The sequence below is a fragment of the Bufo bufo genome, chromosome 3, assembly GCF_905171765.1.
Source record: "Bufo bufo chromosome 3, aBufBuf1.1, whole genome shotgun sequence".
Classification (NCBI taxonomy): Eukaryota; Metazoa; Chordata; class Amphibia; order Anura; family Bufonidae; genus Bufo; species Bufo bufo.
In genome coordinates, this window is record NC_053391.1 from 546,226,985 (window position 1) to 546,252,289 (window position 25,305).

General features: G+C 43.5%; 1 protein-coding gene across 3 annotated transcripts in view; it reads right to left on the reverse strand.

Moving 5' to 3' along the window:
• Nucleotides 1–25,305, reverse strand: part of ENOX1 (ecto-NOX disulfide-thiol exchanger 1) — a 475,770-nt gene that overhangs the window by 133,919 nt on the left and 316,546 nt on the right. For all 3 annotated transcript variants that reach the window (XM_040425425.1, XM_040425426.1, XM_040425424.1), the window contains one exon: nucleotides 9,636–9,806. In XM_040425425.1, coding sequence (XP_040281359.1) covers nucleotides 9,636–9,806 — 171 coding nt within the window. The remainder of the gene's footprint in view (nucleotides 1–9,635; nucleotides 9,807–25,305) is intronic.

Sequence of the window (25,305 nt, forward strand, 5' to 3'; positions counted from 1 at the left end):
TCGAACGAAGCCCCACTCCTCCCACCCTCTTGTTCTCTTCACCTTCCTGCTTCAGCGATGTCATCATGAGGCTGCTGGAAATCTCAGGCAGGTGCACCCTTTTGTGTGCGCCTGTACCGTCTGTTATCTGCTGCTTGCTGCGGCTCAGGTGTACTGTGCATGCGTCTGCCTGAGATTTCCAGTAACCTCATAATGACATCACAGAGGCTGGGAGGTGGAGAGAACAAAAGGGTGGGAGGAGCGGGGCCCCATTTGGATGGGTGTGGCTGGGCTCCAGTACAGATAAGTAAAGCCCCTTAGGGTCTTTTAACTCATTTGCATAATTATAAAAACTGTTTCGGGGGCTAGAAAAGACTGATAGGCACGAAGTCATAAAGTATCTGGAATTGACATTAGGAGAGCTCTACTGACATCCCTACCATTACAAATGGTCCCGATTGGTGGCACACTGCCTTAAAAGGGATTTCCAGGATTATGATATTGATGGCCAATCTGTGGGATAGGTCGCCAATATTTGAACAGTGGGGGTCCGACTCCAGACACCCCGCCGATCAGCTGTTTGGATTGGCCATGGCTCTCCGGCCTCATCCCAGCTTACCAAACATAGCACCATACATTGGATAGCAGCTGTGTACGGTACTGCAGCTCAGGCTCATTCACGTGAATGGGACGGAGTTGCCCCTAGCCGATGAACGTGATGTCACTGATCTAGGAAGAAGCTCACCGGAGCACCGTGTTCTTTTCAAACAGCTGATTGGCAGAGGAGGGCTGGGAGTTGGACCCCCATGATCAGATACTAATGTCCTATCCTGAGGATACGCCATCTTTTAAACTTTCATTGCTTTAAAGGTCCCTTCAATTCCTGAACTGGTGGGTCTGTGCTTGCATCTTCTGATATCAAACATATGTTCTATAAGCAGATGGGAGTCAAACAATGTCACGATTATGCCAAGAGCCTTAGAAATATAGACAGGATACATGCTGCGGCAATGGGCGACTGTCAGATACAATGCTGCATCCCTAGGCAACAGCTGCGTGGCATCCTTCAATCTTGCTTCATAGAAAACAATGGAAAATTACTTGCAGAGCAACGAGAAGGCAGTAATTACTGTATCACCAGCCATCACTCTCTGTCACACAATGACAGGCACTGGGGTCCATTCCAAAGACGTAGCAAGTTGTAAAGTTCACTGGCATCTACACATAACAGTTCTATGAAACGTGAAGCTTGTGGGAGAGTAGGTTTGTCATGAATTAGTCAGCCCCTGTTATTATGTGCATGAGACTGGTAAGAGATGATATCATTAAAGGATTTTATACAGTGTAGCAACAAGGGTATAATAAAAATTCACATATACCCTTGGCTCCCATTGATATTCCCTGAAGTGGTTGTACTTAAAATAAGTTTTCAATCTCTGCCCGATTCTGACAATTAAGTCTTCCCTGGAATTAGAGTTTTCTTATGAATACAATTTGTACGTAGAATTGGGGAATCTACATCTGTAGTCTTTGCACAGAGCTTTTATACTTACTTTGATGCCTCTTCATTGGAATCACTAAGAATTGCAGAACCCCAGTGAGAGATTTCGTGGTCACATCAGAATAATAGGATTACAAAAAGCCTCTGGTTTGCATTTGAGGGGAACCAACCGTATGTCTACAGCGCTGCATTACAATTAGTGCTAGGGTCCCCCAGTGATGGGAAATTTTTGACATGTCTGACAAACACATCATAGAACCCACTATAAAGAACTTTTGGATGAATCATATTATTTTCCCCATTTTCAAAAGGCAACTGCTGGAAATTACCTAGGGTGTAACATGTGTTTCTTCTTTTTCGGAGAATGGAAAAAAATGGCTAAAGGGAGGCTACGTCCTAAAATAAAAAAAGAACCATTATTTTACTCTTCTCCAATGCATTACCGCTGGTGGTCCTCACCAGCAGGCTCGGACTGGCCCACAGGGGTACAGGGGAATCCCCCGGTGGGCCCCTGAGCAAGGTGGGCCCCTAGTCTCCCACCCCCTGCACAAGTGGCACATAACACAGTAGACTTACTGCACTACATATATACAGTACAGACCAAAAGTTTGGACACACCTTCTCATTCAAAGAGTTTTCTTTATTTTCATGAGTATAAAAATTGTAGATTCACACTGAAGGCATCAAAACTATGAATTAACACATGTGGAATTATATACATAACAAACAAGTGTGAAACTGAAAATATGTCATATTCTAGGTTCTTCAAAGTAGCCACCTTTTGCTTTGATTACTGCTTTGCACACTCTTGGCATTCTCTTGATAAGCTTCAAGAGGTAGTCCCCTGAAATGGTTTTCACTTCACAGGTGTGCCCTGTCAAGTTTAATAAGTGGGATTTCTTGCCTTATAAATGGGGTTGGGACCATCAGTTGCGTTGAGGAGAAGTCAGGTGGATACACAGCTGATAGTCCTACTGAATAGACTGTTAGAATTTGTATTATGGCAAGAAAAAAGCAGCTAAGTAAAGAAAAACGAGTGGCCATCATTACTTTAAGAAATGAAGGTCAGTCAGCCGAAAAATTGGGAAAACTTTGAAAGTAAGGGCTATTTGACCATGAAGGAGAGTGATGGGGTGCTGCGCCAGATGACCTGGCCTCCACAGTCACCGGACCTGAACCCAATCGAGATGTGTTAATTCATAGTTTTGATGCCTTCATAGTCATGAAAATAAAGAAAACTCTTTGAATGAGAAGGTGTGTCCAAACTTTTGGTCTGTACTGTATCTGTACGGTGGGCCACCGGCTGGAGGCAGAGGAGGAGGTAATAATAGGAAAGAAGTGCAGGCCAGAGGGCTGAAAGAGGTGTGTTTTTTCTGGGCACATCGGTGAGGGGTCCTGGGCACTTGCGGCATTAACGCCGCCCCTTGGCACTTGCAGAAGCTCATTAGCATACGTTTAAAAAGTGTATTTTTCATGATCTCGACGAGGGACACAGAAAAGAAAGGTACCATTGTAATGAGGGTCAAAGGAGAGTACAACCTGAACTGAGCGGTCTAAAAGGCTCAGATTAGGTGACAGACTCCCTTTAAGAGCATACTTTGAAAATAATTCATTAGAATCCCCTGACATACCATACACCTCTGACCAGGGGCTGTAACATACATCACTGCATAGGCATATGGTGAGAGGCCAAAAACCCACACACTAAAACGCTCAGATTAGGTGACAGACTCCCTTTAAACAGATCAATGCAAATAAACTGTTAAACTTGCATGACATATCATAATACACTCCCCAGCTGCTGTAGAACATCGGAATCCACACCTCAGCTATTGCAGAACCTCATAATCCACACCTCAGCTGCTACAGAATATAATACACACCACAGCTGCTGCAGAACATTATTACACACACCTCAGCTACTGCAGAGCCTCATAATCCACACCTCAGCTGCTGCAGAACCTCATAATCCACACCTCAGCTGCTACAGAAAATAATACACACCACGGCTGCTGCAGAACATTATTACACACACCTCAGCTACTGCAGAGCCTCATAATCCACACCTCAGCTGCTGCAGAACCTCATAATCCACACCTCAGCTGCTGCAGAACATCGGAATCCATACATGAGCTATTGCAGAACCTCCTAATCCACACCTCAGCTGCTACAGAAAATAATACACACCACGGCTGCTGCAGAACATTATTACACACACCTCAGCTACTGCAGAGCCTCATAATCCACACCTCAGCTGCTACAGAATATAATACACACCACGGCTGCTGCAGAACATTATTACACACACCTCAGCTACTGCAGAGCCTCATAATCCACACCTCAGCTGCTGCAGAACCTCATAATCCACACCTCAGCTGCTACAAAATATCATAATACACACCACAGCTGCTGCAGAACATTATTACACACACCTCAGCTACTGCTGAGCCTCATAATACACACCTCAGCTGCTGCAGAACCTCATAATCTACACCTCAGCTACTGCAGAGCCTCATAATCCACACCTCAGCTACTGCAGAGCCTCATAATCCACACCTCAGCTGCTACAGAATATAATACACACCACGGCTGCTGCAGAACATTATTACACACACCTCAGCTACTGCAGAGCCTCATAATCCACACCTCAGCTGCTGCAGAACCTCATAATCCACACCTCAGCTGCTGCAGAACCTCATAATCCACACCTCAGCTGCTACAAAATATCATAATACACACCACAGCTGCTGCAGAACATTATTACACACGCCTCAGCTACTGCAGAACCTCATAATCCACACCTCAGCTGCAGCAGAACCTCATAATCCACACCTCAGCTGCTAAAAACTATCATAATACATACCACAGCTGCTGCAGAACATTATTACAGACACCTCAGCTACTGCAGAGCCTCATAATTCACACCTCAGCTGCTGCAGAACCTCATTATACACACCTCAGCTGCTGCAAAACCTCATAATACACACCCTCAGCTACTGCAGAACATCATAATACACACCTGAGCTGCTACAGAACATAATACACCCCAGCTGCTGCAGATCATCATAGTACAATCCTCAGCTGCTGCAGAACATCATTACATACACATCAGATTCTGCAGAACATCATAATACACACCTCAACTGCAGTAGACCATCATGCGGCAGTATATAATACACTCCTTAGCTGCTGCAGAACATCGTTATAAACCTCTCAGTTCCTGTAGAAAATCGTAACACAGACCTCACGTGCTGCAGAACCTTATAATACACACCTTCAGCTGCTGCAGAACCTCATAGTACATACTTCTATATTTCATGTGTAAATACAACAGATGACAATCCATCTCAGTTTTGCTGTAACCGCTGATGAACGGACATGCTATGCAAACACCAAAATGTACATATAGAAACACTCCAGCATGCAGCGTAAGTAATAACACCGCATTTGTTGTTAATACTGGATTTTATAAACTGTTCATGAAATCCTACAGATTTTATTACTACTTTCTCTGGATGCTGGACTTTTTCCTCAACATTACATGCAGGTATATATTTTACACAAGCATATATACATACAGTGGACTATTATTAAGACCAGCATTTTGTACACCAGTCTTAAAAGGATTCTCCAAGATTTTGTGAAAAACCTCTTATGTGCTTAAAGCGAACCTTTCACCTGCATTTCACTTAATAAACTATCAAAAGTACCTTATAGATCATCCTCATTGTGTTATCATACAGTCTTGTCCCGCTTTTCTGAGATGTATATGCATGAAAAAAATCGCCTTATAAAGTACTCTTCTCCAGCTCCACAAGTCATGTTAGAAGTCAAGGGGGTAGCCCTTCCCTCACTCCAGGCTGTAACTCCCCTGCCCTAACCCTGCCTCTATGCAGTCTAATTGACACCCGGCTCAGTCGCCGGGACCGCGCTAGTACAGGCGGCGCATGCGCCGTCGGACTGAAGCGTGATCCTGTAACTGAATCGCGCATTCGCCGTCCCCGCGCGCGTGAGGAAGAGAAGACAGGCAGGCATCGGGGACGGCGCATGCGCGATTCAGTTACAGGATCGCGCTTGAGTCCGACGGCGCATGCGCCGCCTGTACAAGCGCGGTCCCGGCGACTGAGCCGGGTGTCAATTAGACTGCATAGAGGCGGGGTTAGGGCAGGGGAGTTACAGCCTGGAGTGAGGGAAGGGCTACCCCCTTGACTTCTAACGTGACTTGTGGAGCTGGAGAAGAGTACCTTATAAGGCGTTTTTTTCATGCATATACATGGCAGAAAAGCGGGACAAGACTGTATGATAACACAATGAAGATGATCTATAAGGTACTTTTGATAGTTTATTAAGTGAAATGCAGGTGAAAGGTTCGCTTTAACTGTGGAGGGAAGTTAGTTGCTCAGTACTTAGCCTCTGTCGTGACTCCACTATGGTTATGTGACCACTGGGCCTAGATGCGGGCTCTTCTGCACAGGTCCGTACTGGATGTGTTCCTTATTCTTTCTGTTCAGCTACACACTGTAAATGCAGCTGAGCAGAACGACTCAGGAATGCAATTGGCCAGTAGTCACATAAGGCAGTGGAGACGGTGGATTTGGCGGCACGATTCAGAGGTAATTAATGAGTAGACTATCTTCCCTCCACAAGTTCGCACACAGAACAATTTTCAGCAAAGCCTGGAGAACCCAGTCTCCATTCTCAAAATTATAAGGCAGACAGGGTCATCTCATGGTGATGTGTCCTCAAGTGGCACGTGACCCTGGGAGGGGGGCCCAGAGGACTAGACACAGCAGCTGGAGAGAGGAGTACAGAGGACTGGAGACAGCAGCTGGGAAGAGCAGTCCAGAGGACTGGGGACAGCAGCTGGGGAGAGGAGTCCAGAGGACTGGAGACAGCAGCTGGGGAGAGGAGTCCAGAGGACTGGAGACAGCAGCTGGGGAGAGGAGTCCAGAGGACTGGGGACAGCAGCTGGGGAGAGGAGTCCAGAGGACTGGGGACAGCAGCTGGGGAGAGGAGTCCAGAGGACTGGGGACAGCATCTGGGGAGAGGAATCCAGAGGACTGGGGACAGCAGCTGGGGAGGGGGGGTCCAGAGGACTGGGGACAGCAGCTGGGGAGGGGGGGTCCAGAGGACTGGGGACAGCAGCTGGGGAGGGGGGGGGGTCCAGAGGACTGAGGAAAGCAGCTGGGGAGGGGGGGTCCAGAGGACTGGGGACAGCAGCTAGGGAGGGGGGGTCCAGAGGACTGGAGACAGCAGCTGGGTAGGGGGGTCCAGAGGACTGGGGACAGCAGCTGGGGAGGGGGGTCCAGAGGACTGGGGAGAGGAGTCCAAAGGACTGGGGAGGGAGGGCAAAGGACAGGACATGGAGGATAGAAGATGGATGGCAGCTGAGGAGGGCAGAGGTCAGGAGGTGGAGGACAGCTAGTGGTGTTCCTTATGTATTACTTTCTGTGTCACTGTGCACCGTGTCCCTTCCCTCCTCCTGTTAGTGCCGACTACAGACCAGTCTCTTTAGCAGGAAGCTGACCTGCACTAACACTGCAGGAGAGGGAGGGGAGACAGGATCTGCCTGAAGCACAAAGCATAGAACCCTGGCTGCACTAAGAACCAGCGAGAACTAAGAAGTAGCTCCATTCATGATCCATGCTGGTGGTCAAGGCTTATCTCACTGCTCTAATATTCTGAGAATCTGGAGCAGTTTAGAGGAGGGGGTGTGCACCAGGCCAGTAAGACATTGGATGCAATCTTGACAATAGTGAGTGTGTGTGTGTGTGTGTGTGTGTATGTATATATATATATATATATATATATATATATATATATACACACACAGACACACACATACACACACACATACACAGGTACATATATGTATTTGCAGTAGCCATTGATTAAACAGTAAACCATACTACCCAGAGATTAAAGGGTTACAGTAGCTCATGAATACTTGAATGAGATGCAGTTGAGTGGGGCTTAAATCACCCTGAGAAAAGCAAAGACTGCATCAATGAATATTAAACTGGAGCCAAGGCGCTCCGTCTGAAGAAAGACCATCTTGGCTCAGTCAGACTGTGACGGATGGAGTCAGCTGGCAGGACTGCATATCATGCAGAGGGTACAGGGACAATGAAGGAGTGAAATAATTTTATCTCACTTTGCCCAAGGGAAAAAAATAGATTCTGGTCTCTTAGCAAAGGATTCATGGCACTCACATTTTATGTACATCTCACCAGACAGCATATGAATAAAAGAATGTAGCAAGACACGTAGGAGTTATCGAATGCTTTGTCTCCTATATACAGAATATTCATACTATGCAAAGTACACAGACAAAAAACATAAATGCACTCAGAAATGTTGAATTTCTGCAAAACTCAGCATGCAGTTATGTAAGTTATTACAGATGTGGTCTGATAAGACACTTGCCACAAAAGGACATAAAAGTTCTTCCCTCGCTGCCTCTCACAGGCTATTTTTTAGTGTACCTCTTGGTAAGAGATCGCTTACTACTAAACATGCCTCTACAACACACTCAAAGACATTTTGCCCAGTTGACAGACTTTGAGAGGGGGGGCATCACTGGACTGACAGAAGCAGCATGGTTCTTTTTACGAACTGGCCGATATCTAGGCCGTTGTGACCTAGCTGTTAGGAGGTGTTGGGAGCAGTGGATACGCAAAAACACACACATACAGCGAACAGGTTCTAGAAGGCCCAAACAGACCACCAGTAGAAAGAATTGTTTGAGCAGATGTTTTGTTGTCCAGCATCCAGACAGAGGTGGTGCCTTCTCTACCCGGACCTTTTCCAGGCATTTAGCAGAAGGAAATATGGTGTCAAGGTGTCGTTACGTTTCCTGCCATTGACAGACAGCTACTGTTGCCTTCATTTGCAGTGGTGTCATGAACGAGAAACCTGGACTGCTACAGAGTGGAACCGTATTGTCTCTAGAGACCACGTTTGCGCGGCCGCCACTCCCATTCACTTCTACGGGGCCGACAGAAAGAGCCGAGCCAGTGCTCGGCTATTTTTGGCAGCCCCATATAAATGAATGGAGGGAGTCTGCGCGTGCGCCCGCCACAACTTTGGTGGCTCCGTTCTCGGTGTAGGTGCAGGGTCCCAGAGGTGGAACCCGCACCTACCAGACAATGGGGGCATATCCTAGCAATATGTCTAAGATGGGAAAACTCCTTTAATATGGTAAAGCAAAACAAAATTATTATTTTTTGTTTTTAAATTTGAAAACACAAGAAAAACTATATAAATGTGGTATTATTCTAATAGTACTGACCTGGAGAACAGAGGTAACAGGTCAGTTTTAGGATAGGAAACAAAACCCATAAAACTGTGGCAGAATTTTTTGTTTTTATAATTCCACCCCATTTAAAAAAAAAAAAATCCAGCTTCCCACTACATTGTGTGCAATAGTAAATGGTGCCATTAGACAGTACAACTTGTCCCGCAGAAAAAAAAAAAAAAGCTGCATACATAGCCCAATCTTCTGTAAAACTAGTACAACAGTGCAGTCTGTAGAGGTATTAATTATAATATTAGTTAAATGCATCATCAGTAATTTACTAATATTACTACAAATACTACAAATATAGTAAAATAATGAAAATATGGAATAGATACATTGATTACAACAGCAGGTATTGTGTGAATACAGAATACGGAAACTATATTAGGGAACAGTCTCTTAACAGGAACCTTAGCAAAAAAAAGACTAGTGTGTCTACTCAATGTGTATAGTCCCTAAAGGTGTTGCTTGATTTAGAAAACCCAATGTCAAGATCCTTATTAAGACACTGCTCGTTAATAGTGGAAGTGTCTTAATCATGACCTTCATCAAATAGCCAGAGTGGAGGAGGACTACAAAGGACATCTCTCTGGAGGACCCAACATTTCTGTACAATACACACAGGCAGGTCGTTCAGTTCAATGGGCACCATGGAATGCTTCATCAATGGGCACTATGTGATGCTTTCCCCTTTGGTGGCGTGCCTGTAGGGCACCATATGTCCAACCTATTTTGAACAGCACTTCAACAAAAAAAAAAAGGAAAGTCCAGTTGCACAAAAATAGATTTGAGGGTACATTCACACAAACGTAAGCCGCCCATGCTGTGGACTGCAAATTGTTGGTTGGTACTTACTAGGATTTTGAGGAAAGAGGGTGCAGCTTTTACAGTGTATAATTTCTTTCACAATAGGCAGCTGTGTTGGTGGAGGTGGTAAGAGACCCATGCCAGCCATCATTGGATTGATTGGAGTTATGCCAGTCATCATACTCAGGCTTGGATCAAAGCCTGGTACGCAGAGGGAGTCTGCAAACAAACAGAATAGCAATACACCTTAGAAATAAAAGACGACATAATGCATAAGATTTAATGTCTCAGCTTAGAACATTTGGGAAAGTGCAGGCCTCCCAGTGTGTTATAAGCCATTTACTCATTGGGGGCAGAGCAGCTTGTAAATGCTGCATGCAGGGAAATCAAAGGGGATGCAATGTAATTAAAAAAACGTAACAAAATCAAATCCCTGCTAGAGACATCAGAAACTAGACACTGAGAACACATCAGCTTCTCCTCAACAGTTGTTTGGATTGGCACAGGGTTTCTCAAATTGTCTCACAGTTTCTTTACCCTGAATGCCCTTAGAGGAACACACTTGTAGCACCAAGGTGTCCAGTTTCTGCTCTGCCCTGAAATGCGTAACGAATGTTTTATGTGAGGAGGACCCACCAAGACTTGATATGCTGATACTTGAATATGAAATTCTAAGCTAGAAAGCTATTCAGCTTTACTCACATAACAGTTAAGTACATAGTATCACCCGCCGCTCTCCACTAAAACATTTCATGAGGCTAGCTTGCATTTAACTCTGCATTAACGGTGTGAGGAGGCAAGATACCAGCATCAAAGGTTATTATGATTCAGAAAACTTCTGAAGTACACTTGATCTGAAGGTCAACTGATTCATCTTCAACTCCCACAGTGGTGGTTACTAAAGTTAGTCACAGGGATTTACTCAAGCAAAACCTAATCTGTACGGATTGTTATCCAGCATTCTGGAAAGCAGACAAATGGACGCACCGCTATCCATGCCTTTCTAGCATGATCATCTTGATCAGAAGATGCTGAGTGGATATTATTCAAAACTTTTCTGGAGGTGTCAGAACACTTGGTCTTAAAGGGATTTTCCACCTTATAACTTATCCTCCAGGTCCTAAATAACCATTCGGTGGGTGTTTAACAACCCCACTGATGACCTGTTTCTGGCAGCATAAGAATGGACAAGCTGCTGTACTGCAGCTGAGCTCCCATTCGAGTGAATGGACCCCCACAATCTGATTTTGATTACCTATTTGGAGGATAAGTGGAGACACTTTCAGCTGAGCAATATGAATAATGTCTGTGTGCTGTCTATTGCTCTTGCAATCTCATTCACTTGAATGGCTGAGTCTTGCAGAAATATCAAACGTAAATGGGGCATGCTGCACATGTGAATTGGCTCACTGACCATAATGTGGACAGCTCCCAGATGTCAACATCGCTCATTTAAAAAACCCTTCGCTTACAAGCTGCCACATTTCCAGTTGTCTTCTACTTTTCCATACAGAGAGTACAAGTGAGCCGCACTAGGACAGTAGCTACGCTGTACTATCAGTGAGCACCATGCTTTGCCGAAAGCTGCACTGAGATTCCACACTTGCAAGCCATTTTAAACAGTGGCCAGATTTGTTAATGTGTCTGCGCCAAGTGGCGTAAATTGGCACCTCTATGGTTTCTACGCTCTTTTCCAAGATATTTGGGGCTTGGTGGTAAGGAGCGGGGCCTAAGATATGCCATTTTGCACCACAATTAAGACATAAAAATCTGTCTCAAAGTAAAGCCCCCAGTCATTTGAAAAATGTCTCCCTCTAGACCACATTTATCATCCAGCCCCTGTGATAATTCTGGTGCAGGTCTAGGCAGTTTGTCTGAGATTTCCGACATTCGTAAATTCGTAAATATGCCCCACTATATTAGCCAACAGTATTTGTAATTTTAGCCCGACGCAGGTTTTATGTTTTATGCATACAGAGGTTTAACACTAAAAGAAGTAAGCAGCATAAAAAGGCTCAAAGTATAATAAACATTTAAAATCTTTCTTCTAAGAAATGTTACTTAATCATACTCCTTAAATACGGTAATTAGCATTTAGCAGTTAGCAGTATTTATATAAAAACACAGTTTAGTCTAGATTATACTTATTACATTCGGGTTTTAAATTATGACTGAAAAGTGTATGGGAGGGCATACACTTCAAAACAAATTAACCTGTGAAGTTAAAAATGACTAACTACAAAAGTGAAATTAACAAAAAATAAAAAGCTGTCAGTAAAGCCTTACTGCTTGTGTGCATGTTGTGGCACTGTGCACAGACGAGGCTTACTGAGTATTCTGCATATTAGGTTCAGACTCCTTTTATCCCTACTAGGGAAGAGCGAATCAAATTCGTATGAAATATCTGAAGTCTATTTGCATAAAACTTTGTTCTAATACTGTACAGAGCAGGAGCTCCGTAGAGTATTAGAATGTATTGGCTCCGATGAGCCAAAATGATTGCTTTGCGAAGTCTCGCGAGACTTTGCACAATAACTTCATAAATTAATTTGTACTGTAAAAAAACATTTCCCGAACTTGGGTTCGGGTCCAAGGTACCACTTGGAACCGAACCCAAGTTCGGGAAATGTTTTTTCACAGTACAAATGAAGTTATTGCGCAAAGTCTCGCGAGACTTCGCAAAGCAATAACTTCGGCTCATCGGAGCCAATACATTCTAATACTGTACGGAGCTCCTGCTCTGTACAGTATTAGAACGAACTTTTATGCGAATAGACTTCAGATGTTTCATCCAAAGTCTATTTGCTCCTCCCTAATCCCGCTCATTTGGGCACATGCCATCCAAAGGTAGACATTGGACATATCCATAGGGTACAGTATAGCAACAAAAGTGGCAGAATACTCTTTAAAGGGAAGACGTCACGTTGAACATGGAGTGTGCTGCTGCAGGTGGCATGTTATAGAGAAGGAGGAGCTGAGCAGATTGATATATAGTTTTGTAGGAAAAGAGTTGGTAAAATCTGTATCTCATTCATTTAAATTCCTGCTCATTGTGGGCTTTGAAGTGAAGACGACTGTGATTGACATCCTTCCCTCTATGACTGTATCAGTGACTGACAGAGACAGCTGATAGGACCGCATCCTTGACTTCAAAGACAAGAACGAGCAGAGATTTAAATGAATGAAATACATGTTTTATTGAATCTTCTCCCACAGAACTATATATCAATCTGCTCAGCTCCTCCTGCCCTTTAACAAGCTGCCTAAGACTAGGGGATACACAACAACATTTGTCACGCAACATTTTGTCGCACCAATGTCGTGTGACAATGTTTATAATGATGGTCCATGGTGTCGCAGTTTGAAATGGATTTTTCTGCGACTGTCGCAGCATGTCACAGTGCGATACCATGGACCATCTTTATAAATATTGTTGCGCGACACATGTTGCAGTGTAGTTGTGCCTTATTGTCGCGCGACACATGTCGTCGTGTAGCCCTAGCCTAAAGATTACTTCACATTTTCATGGTGACAGGTTGCCTTTAAATAAACCTAAAGCAAAACTGTCTCTATAATGTTCCACCACTTGCTGTAGGTATGTTAACAGCCGCTCCCTCCCTCTCCTTGATTGACAGGGCCAGGCGAGATGACTATGTAGGAACCTAGCACTGTCAAAGAAAGGGCGGGGCTGACAGAGGAAGCAGGAGGAGCAAGGGTGCACAGACTGGCTTGGGCCCGCCCTCGGGGCATGTAACTGTTCATTTGCATATTGATTGAAAGCACTTTTTCTCCAGAATGAAGCAATGGTTTGGTAAGTGAAAGCTATCATTACATTCAGCTGAGCTAGTCCTACAAGGCATTGAGCCTTCTTTACAGTGAATTTCATGGTGACAGATTCCCTTTAACACTCTTAATAAACATGAACAGGTTGTGATACTAGCAGAGAACACTACCATACTCCACCGTTTTCACAAAATGACTCCATGGAGAATGTAAATGCAGCACACGTAGCATAGCTATCATAGATCAGCAATGCAGAGCATTATCTGGCTGGCTGGGGCAGGCAATGACTGCTTTCATACATAAGGCTCACTGTCTTTTACCAAGGTGCTGGGATACAATTTTCAGCCATACTAACTGTCTAGTGACAATAAAGCCAGCTTGTTTAATGCATCACCCTACAGAACGTGCAAGCATCTAGGCAAAGAGAGGTCGAATGTGTTTCAACAAGTGGAACATGTAAAGGTGAACCTTCAACAACTACCAATTCATTTAGGCCTTATACGGCAGTGACCGTGCAACTGTGACAGTCTATGGTCACACGTCCGTTTTACAAATAGATGCATTTTTCATGCGTGTGAAGAAAAACTGAGGAATAACACTTAACTGAACTTAAAGTGGCCCTGGAAAAAAAATCCTAAAATAGACCTCATGTTGTAGGAGGTCCACATTGACAGAAGGAGAGCAACACAAATAGGCAGTCAGCAACACCATAGCACAAAATACCGTCCCATCAGAACTGTATACCACAGAGCTGCACAATATATTGCCCCAAAAGCTGTCCCTCTGTGGTGGCCATCAATAGATGCCATGTTCTGTCCTCCTCCTCCAGTTGTCTCTGATTAAAATATGACACAGCTGAATTCAGGAGGGCATATGTGGTTGTTGGCCGGGTACATGAGAGCTCATTATGTACCCTGCCAGTGGCAGAGAGCAAGGCTTGGTCGGCTCCTTGGGCATTGGCCCACCGGGAAATTTCCTTGTGAAGTCTATGGCCAATCCTCCCCTGGACAGGTGACTGTGATATATGGGACTTATCGGGATGCTAATTGGCAGTTATATTGTTTTGACCCTAGTGCTAAGTTTTAGTAATACTATGACACTCCGGCATAAGGGTACTCAGGGCTGCCACCAGTTTGGAGACTTCAGGGCAACAAGTGGCTTCTGAGCACTGATCTAAAGGAAGGAAAGAATGTGGCCGAACATACAAATTATGGCTGCACACCGAATCATGCAGGTACACGGTGAGACAGGGTTTTATGGCAATTTACATGACTACTTAGTGATTCCAAGGCTCCATCAGAAAGCCTAACATAAGCAACAAATGTAACATTTCTCAGGGATAGAATTTTTCAGAAAATGCACATGTAATTTTAGCGTTAAACAGTTTATATGTATTCTTCATGTGATCGCTATACTAACAGCTGTGTCCACATACAATACAAATAACTGGAGCGGATACAAATCAACAGGATGCAGTTTCAGTGGGTAGATACTGTAATATCCATGGACACGTCTTAGGGAAACAAATATACCAGTCTGCATTGTCTGTCACTAACTTTGTTGGCACAGATAGAGAGGAACCCCTCATATCTAATAACAGGTATAAATTTCATGTAATGTTCGACTTAGTAACGCTGCCTATAAATAAAAGGACATGCCCCATGTGTGCTCCAGAATTACCAGTAACATTCCACCTCCCCCTCCCCCCACTGTGTCCCAGCAGTCATAACTTTTTATTATTTCAATTTAGCTCTACGAGACCTTGAATTCTGGAGGCCGAGTTGTTTTTTTTTTAGCAACCATTTTGGGGTAAATATATATAAAATCAAATCATAAATTTTTAAGGAGAAAGATAAAAACAAAAATGCAATTTGAATGTTATTTTGTGGAATTGTAAAAAAATTTTTTTACAGCATCCACTGTGTGGTAGAAATAACATGACATAACTTTATTCTGTGGGTCACTACAAATATGAAGTTGGAAATGTTTTTTTTTTCCAAATGTTTTTTTCTCCTATAAAACAGGCTGTAGGCTCCACCACTGCCCCCGGCCTCTCATCACAGCCTGCTGAAGGGGGAGGGCTGCAGGATAGCTCATTAGTATCAGATCCGTGGGTTCCAACACCCGGCACCCTGCTGATCATCTGTTTTAAGAGAACGCAACGCTCTCGTGAGAACTGCATCCTCTTCACTACTTATCTTTTCGCTGTCAACATCCTAGCAGCGAGAAGGTGTAATCACAGCCCCTCTCTCCCATTCACCTGCCTGGGAAAGAACAGTTGTAGTTAGACACTGTCGCATTCAAGTGAATGGCACAGAGGAGCTGCAATTACACTGCTCTCACCTGAGATGTCGATGGCAAACAGCTGATCTGATATTGATGACCTACCTTGAGAACAGGTCATCAATATAAGAAACCTGACAACCCCCTTAACATTCCTTGGCCCTCTCCTGGCTTATACCTCACCACCGAACAGCTAGTGTATATATTTCACTCACACACCACTTCCTCATTTCACCTCATTTCAGCTCTGTCCTAGGACCCCTGTCGCTACAGCATGGGGCAATTATTATTTTCTTAAATCAAAATCATTTTTATTGGTTATTAATAAAACTATTAATAAAATACTAATTTGTATACAATGACCAAGAACATGGGGCAATTTATCATTCAGTTTGCTCCAGAAAAGTAGCAAACACATGTTTGTGACTTTAAAAAAAATAAAAATAGCAAGGGCAGGAAGACAGGAGGGGGCAAGCCACCGCAACAAATGTGTTTTCGTTTACACCAGTTTTTTTTTAGGCGCATCCTCCGGCAGAGCAGGGGATATCAAGACCGGTGAAGAAATCTCCTCCATAGAGTCCAGTGGCTTTTAATACCAGTTCTGTGCTAAAGGCACTCACATTTATCTCCCTGGCCCATATGTATATTCAGAATTCCAATATCTTTATACTGGTACTCGGTCTCACTAAAAGCTCATTGCACGACACCAATGTGCTGTCAGCCTTTAGTGGAGCGGGAGCAGACAGGAGGAGCCCCTGCCCTGTGCTCGCTCCTCTAAAAGCCTTGCGTACCACATCAGTACAGACTTTTGGCAGTGCAGAATGAGGGCAGGGTGGGAGCTCGTATAGCACATCACTATGCAATTTAATGGATTAAATTAACATTAATGTTGCTCTGCATTTTAGCTAGCCATACAAATAAGGCAATTGTCAGCCATTTGAAAATGAAACCGTATATGACCCTTTGCAATGGCTGATGGCAGACTTCTGTCCATAGTAACATAGTACATAAGGCCGAAAAAAGACATTTGTCCATCCAGTTCAGCCTGTCATCCTGCAAGTTGATCCAGAGGAAGGCAAAAAAAAACCTGTGAGGTAGAAGCCAATTTCCCCCACTTTAGGGGAATAAAAAATTCCTTCCCGACTCTAATCAGGCAATCAGAATAACTCCCTGGATCAACGACCCCCCTCTAGTAGCTATAGCCTGTAATATTATTACACTCCAGAAACACATCCAGGCCCCTAAATGTGATTTTGCTTTTTTCCACCTAGTTCTTGTTGAAAGTACAATTGTTTGGCATGCTTGTTTAATTCAGCTGATCATTTGCCACTTTGTGCATGAGGATTGGGATTTTTTTTTTTTTTTTTTTACACTGACTCCTTCATTGCCCACTTTAGTTTTAGTGGGATGGTTTTTAGAAATAAACCCACAAACGATCAAATAGTCGAATTCTAAATCTCACATATTTGGTCAGCTTTAGGCCTCATGCACACGATACGCAAAAAACGGAAGCTGTCCGTGTGCCTTCGGCAATTTGCGGAACGGGCGGCCCATTGTAGAAATGCATATTCTTGTCTGCTAATTATTTTTATTTTTTGCGGGGCCACGGAATGGTGCAACGGATGCGGACAGCACACGGAGTGCTGTCCGCATCTTTTGCGGCCCCATTGAAGTGAATGAATCCGCACCAGAGCCGCAAAAAATGTGGCTGGGATGCAGACCACAAAAACGGTTGTGTGCATGAGGCCTTAGACTGACAGTCAGTGAATGCTAGAAGGGCAGGTAGGTTTCATACACCATAAGTGTTATATAAAGTAGGCTCTCAGATTAATATTTGCAGTTTAATGATCTCCTTATGGCCACCTCACATAAGTTCGGACACCCGGTTTAGTTGCCCTCTGACGTGAGGCAGAAAACACCAGAGGGGAACTGAAGCCAGAACTGATGCCACAGTGTTCTCATACATCCGCTGCACCAGTTATGATGAGGGATGTCGCACAGCGGCGGACAGAAAAACGCTGCATGCCGATGCACGTCCGGCACTATCAGCATATAGACAAAGTGCAGTAGACATACACTCACCTAAAGAATTATTAGGAACACCTGTTCTATTTCTCATTAATGCAATTATCTAGTCAACCAATCACATGGCAGTTGCTTCAATGCATTTAGGGGGGTGGTCCTGGTCAAGACAATCTCCTGAACTCCAAACTGAATGTCAGAATGGGAAAGAAAGGTGATTTAAGCAATTTTGAGCGTGGCATGGTTGTTGGTGCCAGACGGGCCGGTCTGAGTATTTCACAATCTGCTCAGTTACTGGGATTTTCACGCACAACCATTTCTAGGGTTTACAAAGAATGGTGTGAAAAGGGAAAAACATCCAGTATGCGGCAGTCCTGTGGGCAAAAATGTCTTGTGGATGCTAGAGGTCAGAGGAGAATGGGCCGACTGATTCAAGCTGATAGAAGAGCAACGTTGACTGAAATAACCACTCGTTACAACCGAGGTATGCAGCACACTTTAGGCCCCTTAGTGCCAATTGGGCATCGTTTAAATGCCACAGGCTACCTGAGCATTGTTTCTGACCATGTCCATCCCTTCATGACCACCATGTACCCATCCTCTGATGGCTACTTCCAGCAGGATAATGTACAATGTCACAAAGCTCGAATCATTTCAAATTGGTTTCTTGAACATGACAATGAGTTCACTGTACTAAAATGGCCCCCACAGTCACCAGATCTCAACCCAATAGAGCATCTTTGGGATGTGGTGGAACGGGAGCTTCGTGCCCTGGATGTGCATCCCTCAAATCTCCATCAATTGCAAGATGCTATCCTATCAATATGGGCCAACATTTCTAAAGAATGCTATCAGCACCTTGTTGAATCAATGCCACGTAGAATTAAGGTAGTTCTTAAGGCAAAAGAGGGTCCAACACCGTATTAGTATGGTGTTCCTAATAATTCTTTAGGTGAGTGTATATACCGGTGTTCAGCTCCTGGCCTAAAATATCTGTCCAGGCACAAATGATATATGTAAAGTGGGCTTTAGAGGTGATTGCATAAATAATGAGCACCATCTCAGGCAAGAGATTCACTGGATACGATTGTTAGGAGAACTGAGGCATGAGGCTGTCAATAATATAACGTGGCAATCAATGGAGCACAGTGGGACTCCAGTAATAATTCTACACAAATACATCCGATATATTAGTCTCTTTCACATTTTTGTCCATTTGTTATGCTACAATTTGACTCTGAGGGTTTAAGCTGTCAGGTTTCTTATGAAAATGCTATACTAGCTGAAGACAAAAATGTCAAGTGCAAATTCCACGATGAATACAATCCCCAGATTCATACATTTAGCTTCCTCTTCAAGTAAATAAATGATTCATCGCCAAATGTATTTTATCCCGCACATCACCATTTCTGAACTTAAAAGGAACATCCATACTGTTCTATGTAGCAGCCACAGAATATTAAAACTTAATGTGAATCTTGATTTTTATTTTGGATATAATATGGAGTAAGGGTACTTTTACACTTGCGTTAAAGTTTTCCGGTATTGAGTTCCATCACTGGGGTTCAATTCCGGAAAAGATCTGATCAGTTTTATCCTAATGCATTCTGAATGGAGAGCATTCCCTTCAGTATGCATCAGGATGTCCTCAGTTCAGTCACTCTTACAGCATGCCGCGGTATTTTCTCCAGCCAAAATTCCGGAACACTTGCCGGAATGCCGGATCCGGCATTAATGTCCATTGAAATATATTAATGCTGGATCCGGTATCAAGTGTTCTGGAAAACTGGATCTGGTTTCCCGATCTGCGCATGCGCAGACCTTTAAAAATGTGAAAATAAATAAATACTGGATCCGTTTTTCCGGATGACACCAGAGAGACGGATCTGGTGTTTCAATGAATTTGTCAGCCGGATTAGAAAACAAATGCTATCCGTTTGCATAAGGATTTCTGGATCCGGCAGGCAGTTCCAGCGACTGAAGTGCCTGCCGGAATCCAACAACGCAAGTGCAAAAAAATATTTAAGATAATTTTTATTTTACAAAGCAGCAAGTACTGTATAGACATTTCATATAACAAGGACACTACGCAACAAGGACTGAGTATTGCAAATGCCACAATTATTTACAGTCATAGGTTGTGCAGGATTCTACAAGACAATTCTGTTGAATGACAGACAACACTGAGTAAATCCTGTACTTTCACACTAGTGTTTTTCTTTTCCGGCGCTGAGTTCTGTCCTGGGGCTCAAATCCGGAAAAGAACTGATCAGTTTTATCCTAATGCAATCTGAATGGAGAGTAATCCGTTCAGGATGCATCAGGATGTCTTCAGTTCAGTCTTTTTGACTGATCAGGCTTTTCAGAAAACCGTAGCATGTTGTATTTTTACCTCCGGCCAAAAATCCTTTGACTGAACGCCGGATCCGGTCTTTTTCCCATTGACTTGCATTAACGCCGGATCCGGCTTTTGCATGTTAAACCCGAAAAATGTGAAAAAAAATTTAAGTCCATAAATGGCGGATCCGTTTTTTCCAATGCATTTTTTCATTGTGATCAAAATCCTGATCAGGATTCCAATGTAATCCGTTTTCACACGTTTTTCCAGATCCGGCGGGCAGTTCCGGTGTCGGTTGTGTGAAAGCCAAGAAATACTAAATCAACTAAATAAAAAATGGCACTTTTTCCTTTTACACTACAGTAATTCCTAGATAGCAAACCAGCAGGTTGTGAATCACCGATCACGGACAGGTCCTGAGTAGATTACAATGCCTCAGTCCACAACCTTAAAGTCAAAGGTCATCAAAGGTCAAGGTGAAGGATTTGAATAAATAACTGCTAATTGTTAACACCATACTCTACAGCGAGCGCCTCAGATTTAATTTACATGCTCCATTAGGGGGGAAACCTTTGCAGGCATACAATGTGCAAAAAGTTAAAATCATTATGTCGACATGGCGAATAATTAAAATAGGTCACACAATGTATTAAAAACATCTAGTACACCTTATATAGCTAAATTATTGAGAGTTGTTGGTATATTTTTGATTGTGTACAGACATCTTGCCAGAGTAGCTGTAAAAGGAGTTCAAACGATAAATGACTTACCACAGGCACCTATAGAGTCTACAAATGCATTGATCTCTATGGGAGTGTTATGAAATGAAGTCACTGTCCAGAGAGGGGGAGGATGTGATTTGTACCCACCACCTACTGCCAACGCTGTGATCCTGTATTATCTACCTCTAGCTTTATAATAGAGCTTTTGACTTTTATTGTAGGTGGACTCTGCAACTCCAATAGATATGCCACAAAAACAAAAGTTTGGAATACCCTTACATTTTCTGCAATGCATGCTACAGTAGCTCTTTTGTAGTAATGAACCAGACAACCTAGCCATTGTATCCACATCTATAAAGAAGTATTATTATGGTATTCTACCTTGGGCTAAAACTATTTTCTAACTGGTCTTTATTAAAAGTTTTCCCCTCTACAGCTTTCAGTTTCACTGTATACGCAAATTGTTACATCTCTTTTTAAGGGGTTGTCCAAGTTATATTTATTGATGACCTATCCTCAGGATAGGTCATCAATATCAGATCGGCTGGGGTCCGACACCCGGCACCCCCGCCGATCAGCGCTGCCTCCTCTTCACTTTTTACCTGCTAGACGTTGCATCTGCAGCGGTGAGCAGGTGTAATTACACTTGCATAGGAGCGATCCTTACCATTGAAATGAATAGGGCGGCTTAGGTGTAATTACACCTGCTCACCGCAACAGCGAGCAGGTAAACAATGAAGAGGAGGCAGATCTGGCAGCCTTCTCTTCAAACAGCTGATCGGCGGGGGTGTGGGCCCCCCGCCGATCTAATATTGATGACCTATCCTGAGGATAGGTCATCAATAAATATAACTTGGACAACCCCTTTAAGTAAATCCTGCTCTGAAGGCTTGGTCTATAGTACCATAAACACTACATGCACACGACCGTATGTGTTTTGCGGTCCGCAAAAAAACCCCAAAAACATTGTAACAATGCCTAAAACTGAAAAGAATAGAACATGTTCTATTTTTTTTTTTGCGGGGCTATAGAACGGATATAGTGATGCAGACATTTTTTGCGGACCCATTGAAATGAATGGGTCCGCATCCTATCAGCAAAAAAAACTGAATGGACATGGAAACAAACAACGTTCAAGGCAATGTAAGCCTTAAGCTAAGGGCTGTAGTACATTGGCCGATTGTTCAGCTAATGAACGCTCGTTAGTGATCCTCTTGTAGTGTAATACTGCCGCCGATTGCCCAATGAACAAACATCTGGCAATTGTGATTTTTAAGCATGCTTACAAATCAGCACTTGCCAGCGGCAGATTGTGCTGTCTAATAGCGATCTGCCGCCGGCAAACCACTAGCCAGCATGGGGACGAGCGATGGCATAGCGATCGCTCCTCCCCATGCTGCATAGGTGATCGCTGCATGTAATAGCAGCGATCTCCTTTCGCTAGCTAGCAAGCAACTGTCGGGAAGGAAAACTTCCCGCCCGACAATCGCTTTCTCAATCAGCATTTGTAATACAGGCTTAAATTCTTAATAGTTTGACAACAGAATGTTGAATTCTTTGTGTTAATAAATACAAAAGTATTATGGGAGTGATACCTTTTTTTGGCTAGTCAAGCCAGCAAAAATCATATTGCAAGCTTTCAGAGCACAGGGATTTTTTAGGCAAAATCACAAATGAACGACAGAAATAGGCACATCATTTAAGCCTTATTAGACCTAGCGATGCTACAGACGATTCCTTCCTGACAATTGCCTGCTCCAGCGGAGGAGACCTCTGCTATTACATGCAGCAATCTCCACCACAGCATAGGGGGAAGCAATTGTTAGGCCATCGATCATCCCCATGCTGTCTAGTTGATTGCTGGCAGCAGATCGTGATTAGACACCACAATCTACCACTGGCAGATTGTGATCTTTTAGCATGCTGAAAGATCAGGACTGACCAATGAAGGAGCGTTTGCTCATTCTTCGTGTAATCGGCGTCAGTATTACACTGCAGGATGATCGCTAATGAGCATTGTTATAAAACGCTGTCAGTGTAATACAGCCTAAGGCCTCTTTCACACGGCCGTTTTTTTTTTTCGTTTTGCGGGCCGTTTTTTGCGGTCCGTATACGGAACCATTCATTTCAATGGTTCCGCAAAAAAAACGGAATGTGTTCCGTATGCATTCCGTTTCCGTATTTCCGTTCCGTTTAAAGATAGAACATGTCCTATATTTGGCCGCAAATCACGTTCCGTTGCTCCATTAAAGTCTATGGGTCCGCAAAAAAACGGAATGCATACGGAAATGCATCCGTATATCTTCCGTATCCATTCCGTTTTTTTGCGGAACCATCTATTTAAAATGTTATGCCCAGCCCAATTTTTTCTATGAAATTACTGTATACTGTATTTGCCATACGGAAAAATGGAACGGGAAAACGGAACGGAAACGGAAACACAACGGAAACAAAAAAACGGAACAACGGATCCGTTTAAAACGGACCGCAAAACACTGAAAAAGCCATACTGTCGTCTGAAAGAGGCCTAAAGGTACTATTACACCAGAAGATGTCATACAGATCACGATAAACAATCTTAGATGTAGTGACTCGTTAACGAAAATTTTCGCTTATTATACACATAGATAACTGTTTGTACTGTCTGCGGCCGTTACTCATTTGCTTTTAAATCGTCCCTTGTAATTAATTACATGTAAAGACAGGGGACAGATGCTTAGTCAAAAGGCATGTATGAGACTGTTAGCGAGTAGACGACTACATATTATACAAACCAATCTATTAACAAGGGGCGATAATTTTTTTAGTGTGCTTAAAGATCACAATGGACGTGAAGAGAGTGTTTTGTTGCTAGTCTTTGAATAGTTAATACTTATTACATCACACGATTCTCGTTCATATTCGCTCGCATGCACGAGAATCTGTACGATATTCGCTCCGTCTAATAGGGCCTTTAGGGAGGGTTACAAGACATGTAGATGGGGAAATGCATAATTAAGAAAGAGCAATATACTCTGTAGTTTTGTTACAACTGGACAAGTGTAACATAGGTGATGAGTATGTAGATTAGGGATTTGGAACTGCACCGAGGGAGGTGTGAAACTTGTTTATGTAATGTAGCAGCTCATAAATCCAGGTGTTAGATTTATACCTTGGGTTAATGACGGTAATGTAGTCATCAGCTAAAGTTTTTCTGTGACCATCATTCTTTGAAGAAGTGCCAGTCTCTGATGGTAAAGAGAGGGCACTTCTGGCAAGGAGATTCCTTTTTATGCCAGAAGAGGTAATTCTGGAAACATTTCTTTTATTAGTTTGTTGTCTTCGCTGAATATAGGGTGGAGATCCGTCGCAATCTTCCTTAGGATCCTCATTTGGAGGCTGTATATGACTACTCATGGCACACTACTATTGTCCTCCTTTTGGCGCTATGTATTTGCTCATCTATAACCAGTGGATGATATCCCTGTTGCAGGAATGTATTCCTTAGTGACAGCAGGTGTTGCTTTCTGTCCTCACTGTCTGAACACATATGAATATATTGTGAGGCCTAACTGTAAAAGATCCCTTTACACGGGACAATATTACAGCAGATTGCCGGGAAGTAAGTGTTCCTTCCTAACAATATGCTGATCGCTAGCGGAGAAGAACGATGCATTCACATGCAGCAGTCTCCTCCAGAGTATTGGGAGGATCGATCGCTAATGCCATCACTCTTCCCCCATAAGGACTCGTCGTTTCCCGCAAAAGACTGTCCTTACATGGCATTATCTGTTGCCGGTAAACAATCATTTTTGCGTGCGCACAAACGATCCGAGTTTCGCTCGTTCATCAGATAATCGGCGGTACATTTACAACATGCAATTATACAAGGAATAAGCCTAGTACAGGCCATGGGTTATTACTTCAATGGAACGCCTTCCCCGATCTCCACCCGGGGGAGGCATTCCTGCCCTACAAGTGCACGCTTCCGGTTTTCAGACTCTCAGATGCCAGGGTCACATATAACACATTTGGAACTGAAAATAGCCAAGTGCTATTTTCTTTTCTCCCACTGAAATGAATGGAGGACGGCTGTGAATGCCTGGTGCGCTGTCCTGAACTTTGGCTGCTCTCTTCTAGAGATAGATACGAGTCCCGGAGGTGGGAACGGCACCTATCTGACATTGGTGGCATATCCTAGCAAATATGTCACCAATGTTTGAGGAGAGACAAATCCTTTAGGCAGAGGGTGGTATTTTTTGTCTGAGAGTTGCATGCTTCTTAAACATGATCTGATGTGTTCATAATCACAGGACCACCTTTATCTTCTAGTTTTATGATATCTTTATTGGATTTCAATGATTTTATTGCTTGCCTTTCTTCTACTCTGAGATTAGGTGTTACGGTCTGTTTGTCCAAAATATCAGATTTAACTTTTTTGTCAATGGGGACAAAATTGAACTGAACAGAATGCTCCAAAATGCATTCCGTTCCGTTTAGTTGCGTTCCCAGACCGGAGAGCAAACCGCAACATGCTGTAGTTTGCTTTCTGTCCTGGGGATGCGGAGCAAGGCAGATCCGTCATGACCCC